At 32.4% G+C, this 3546-nt stretch overlaps 1 protein-coding gene across 1 annotated transcript in view; it reads right to left on the bottom strand.

Moving 5' to 3' along the window:
- Positions 1-235: 235 nt before the first annotated feature.
- LOC112525362 (MADS-box protein AGL42-like) overlaps positions 236-3546 on the bottom strand; it is a 6965-nt gene continuing 3654 nt past the window's right edge. The window contains exons 2-7 of the mRNA XM_025135467.1: positions 1235-1313; positions 1097-1158; positions 892-991; positions 759-800; positions 627-689; positions 236-389 (exon numbers count right to left, since the gene is read on the bottom strand). Of these exons, the coding sequence (XP_024991235.1) occupies positions 297-389; positions 627-689; positions 759-800; positions 892-991; positions 1097-1158; positions 1235-1313 (439 nt within the window). The 3' untranslated portion in view covers positions 236-296. The remainder of the gene's footprint in view (positions 390-626; positions 690-758; positions 801-891; positions 992-1096; positions 1159-1234; positions 1314-3546) is intronic.

Here is a 3546-nt window from a genome sequence, read left to right as displayed (position 1 = left end):
AAAGATTTTGTTTGCAAAATAACAATACGCACGGCCATGCCGGATCATAAGGTGCGGCAGCGTCACAAAGTCCAAAATTTTCTGTTTTACATATCGTTGTTTCGTATCACAATTTTCAACATTATCAACGACAAAAAAACATATGTGTTATATACTTATATACCCTTCTTCGGATATCTGAACATGCAATTTATGCATAACAATGTGACATTTAGTTTACTCTACGGCTCATGCTACGCATGTAAAACAACAATGTAGTTATGATAGAAAAGCAGTTCTAATTTAGCTCAACTTCATCACTCTTCATCGAGGCGCGAACCAATGAATAATTCTGTCTCTACCTCCAAATTCTGGATACTTTCCCTGCTTGTAGCAGTGACATGAATCTCCTGATCAACAACAACAGGTTTGGAATTGTTAAAAACAACTAAATTGATGTCTGAATATCATGATTTGAATGGATATATATATAGATCATTGGAAGAAGAATCTTTTTAGCTCGATTCCTTCATCATGTTTTGTAGAGATCGATCGTTCCATGACCATCTACTTTTAGAAAGTCATGAAGCAACTGAATGATGTAACACAGTAAGGTTTTAACTTTTATAGAAGGGCACACATTATACCTTTTCGCATAAGCTCGTGTTTTGTTGACATAATCTTGTGTTTTCTTCCAAGAGGAACCTCTCCTGGACATGATAAGGGTGTAAATGGAGGGATTCATGTTTTCATTTCTAAAAACCTAGGAACATACAAACCTTTGCTTTCAAATTTTCAATTTGATCCTTGAACAATAGATTCTGGGATGAACCGAAGAACGTTTATTAATGGAATCAGAACGAAACAATGGTGAATTCGAATAGATCAATTCAAGTGTATCGTTTGGCATACCTTTCTCGCCCTGATGATTGTCAAGCTATGTTCAAGCTTACTGTCTAACTTCAGTAGTTCATCTACTGAGCACGACGCCAAATTTTGTCCCATAAGCTTTCTACAACATTCCATTCATCGTACGAAAATTTTAAGCTACGGAACTGGTGAAAAGAAAATTAATTGGTGGTGGAAAGACAAGTGTAATTAACATCTAAAAAAGCACCGTTGTGAGACTTCGAGTTGCTCTATCTTCTTTTGAATGATGGTGGCATCATGCTTCAATTGCTGCACAGTACATGGAAATGTTTATGAGGTACCATCTTACAATTAGTTTTTGTCAATCTGTGTTTGGAAATTTGACCTGATTTTGGGGTTCAATTTCATTGCAGCTTTCATTTGCTTTAGCATTGTCACGGTATTTCTGTATCGTCTTCTTTATGCTGAAACCCAAAACCATAGATTCATTCTACATAACTTGTATGCATGTGGCTACTTTTGGAAAATGGGTGCATTTTTGTAACACTTATTTTGCCAATGCCTATTCCCCATTATAACTAGGAAATCCACCTACATTATATGTATAATGTATGTATAATATATATATATATATATATATATATATACACTATCAGGTATCTGATAATTTAGTGAGTCAAGTCCCACTCAACCCAACCCAACCCGATGAACCCACTGAACCTCATGATGTGGGCCTTGACATGGAGGATTGGGCCTTATTATTCATAAACACCTATGATCGGGCTAAAGATATATATATATATATATATATATATATATTGTAAGGTGAACTTTTGTTGGTCCTTCAAACTTGAAGTCTCACTAGCTAATTAAGCACTATATTAAGATGCCACATGATGATTTGGGGATCCTAAAAAGGCTCATTAATTTGGTTGTAGTGTGTTGGGGGATTCTGAACTTTCAAGGAGGGCCAAGAGACTAGCATTTATGATCTAATTTACTCGTGGAAATTGTAGAGGTTGCATAGTAATATTATGAGATTTTCTAGATACTCTTAACACATGCATGCATGTAGCTAAATTGATTGATGTACATTCCTAACACCTTATAACCTTATTTTACCCTTAGAATGTGTTTGGTAACGGTGTTATTCAACGTTTGGTAAAACAGAATTAGATAGGACTATACAGATAAAATGACCTACTTGTTTATATATTTTGAAAATTTTATGGACTTTATTAAATTATAATAAGATAAATATTTTTTTATAACTAAATATATCATCAAAAAAACTTCATCAAGACAGATTAAAATGACACCGGAATAAAAGTTTATTTGTAAACACTTCCATAGAATAGTTATGGGACTATGATTTACGTGATTCGTATGCATACATGCAGACGTAAATCGATACCAGTTAATTTATGTTCTACCAAATTAGTGTTTTTTTACAAGTGTGTTTATGGATTAGAAATGAATTTCGGAGCATAATAGTTCAAGTCCCTTTCTATATATCAATTCAGGGACGTTCCGATTTTCTGGGAGGCTTTGTTATACTACAAAATTAGATAACAGATATACATATATATTAAGCACAAAAGAAAGGCTAAATAACAATCCTAACCTAAACATAAACAATTAACAATTTGAAACCTAAACGATGTTCTGCATAGGTTGATAAAATCCTCAAACACATGTAAAATCAGGCCCCAAAAATTTTAAAGGTCACATTCAAAGTTTTACATTAACATGTTAAGGTACGATCTTGTTAATTATAAACTAGAAAAACCTTGAACTTTGCCAAGTATGGAAGAATGGGCAAATTGTATAAAAAAAGTAACGTACTTTAACTTGATTTCTATTTTGAGTTAACGTATTTTCAAAACTTTTATTTTGGTACATATATAAGATGTAAAGTTTTAAACATTTAAGTACTCAGGTGAACGATTGAAGCATTAACCGGTTACCATGCTGATTTGGCGAGTGATTAGATAAAATTGGGTTGAATAGCAAATAATACTGAGTTGAATACCACATCAGCATGGTAACCGGTTAATACTTCAACCGGTTATCCAAGTACTTAAATGTTTAAAATTTTACATATTAAGTACCAAAATGGAAGTTTTGAAAGTAGGTTACTCAAAATAGAAATCAAATTAAAGTACGTTTCTTTTTCATGCAATTTTTCCATCAACAAAGAATTCAAAACAATAGATCAACACCCTTTAGTGTTGGTCTTAAACCCATACTCATTAGGTTTAAATATCCGATTAGATATTAATTGTCAGGCCCGTTCCTGACATTTTTTAGGCCCTGGGCAAGATGTGAGAAATGGGCCCTCGATAAGTATGATATTTTTTTAATATATTGTTTTTATCATCAGAAATAACATTAAAGTCATATAATACCGTTTTTTCGAGTATTTTTGGACACAAAATCAATCAATACTCATTTCTAAATTAATATTATCAACTAGAACATTTTTATGTAGCATCGATAATTTGTTACATCATCAAAAACATCATATGATACACTTTTGGTATATAAAATGACATCATTTGGGGTCAGAAAGTGGATTCTTCTGATTTCTGAGTGACACTATGTAAATAAATGTAAATAGGTTGGTTTTCTATGTCATGTCATGTTAATGTTTTTTAACACCATTTTAAACTTTTATATTATGTTTTCGAATTTGGG

This window comes from Cynara cardunculus, assembly GCF_001531365.2.
Source record: "Cynara cardunculus var. scolymus isolate 2C chromosome LG 13, CcrdV1, whole genome shotgun sequence".
Classification (NCBI taxonomy): domain Eukaryota; kingdom Viridiplantae; phylum Streptophyta; class Magnoliopsida; order Asterales; family Asteraceae; genus Cynara; species Cynara cardunculus.
The sequence above is the reverse complement of the archived record's forward strand: the minus strand, read 5'-3'. Positions and strand labels throughout refer to the sequence as shown.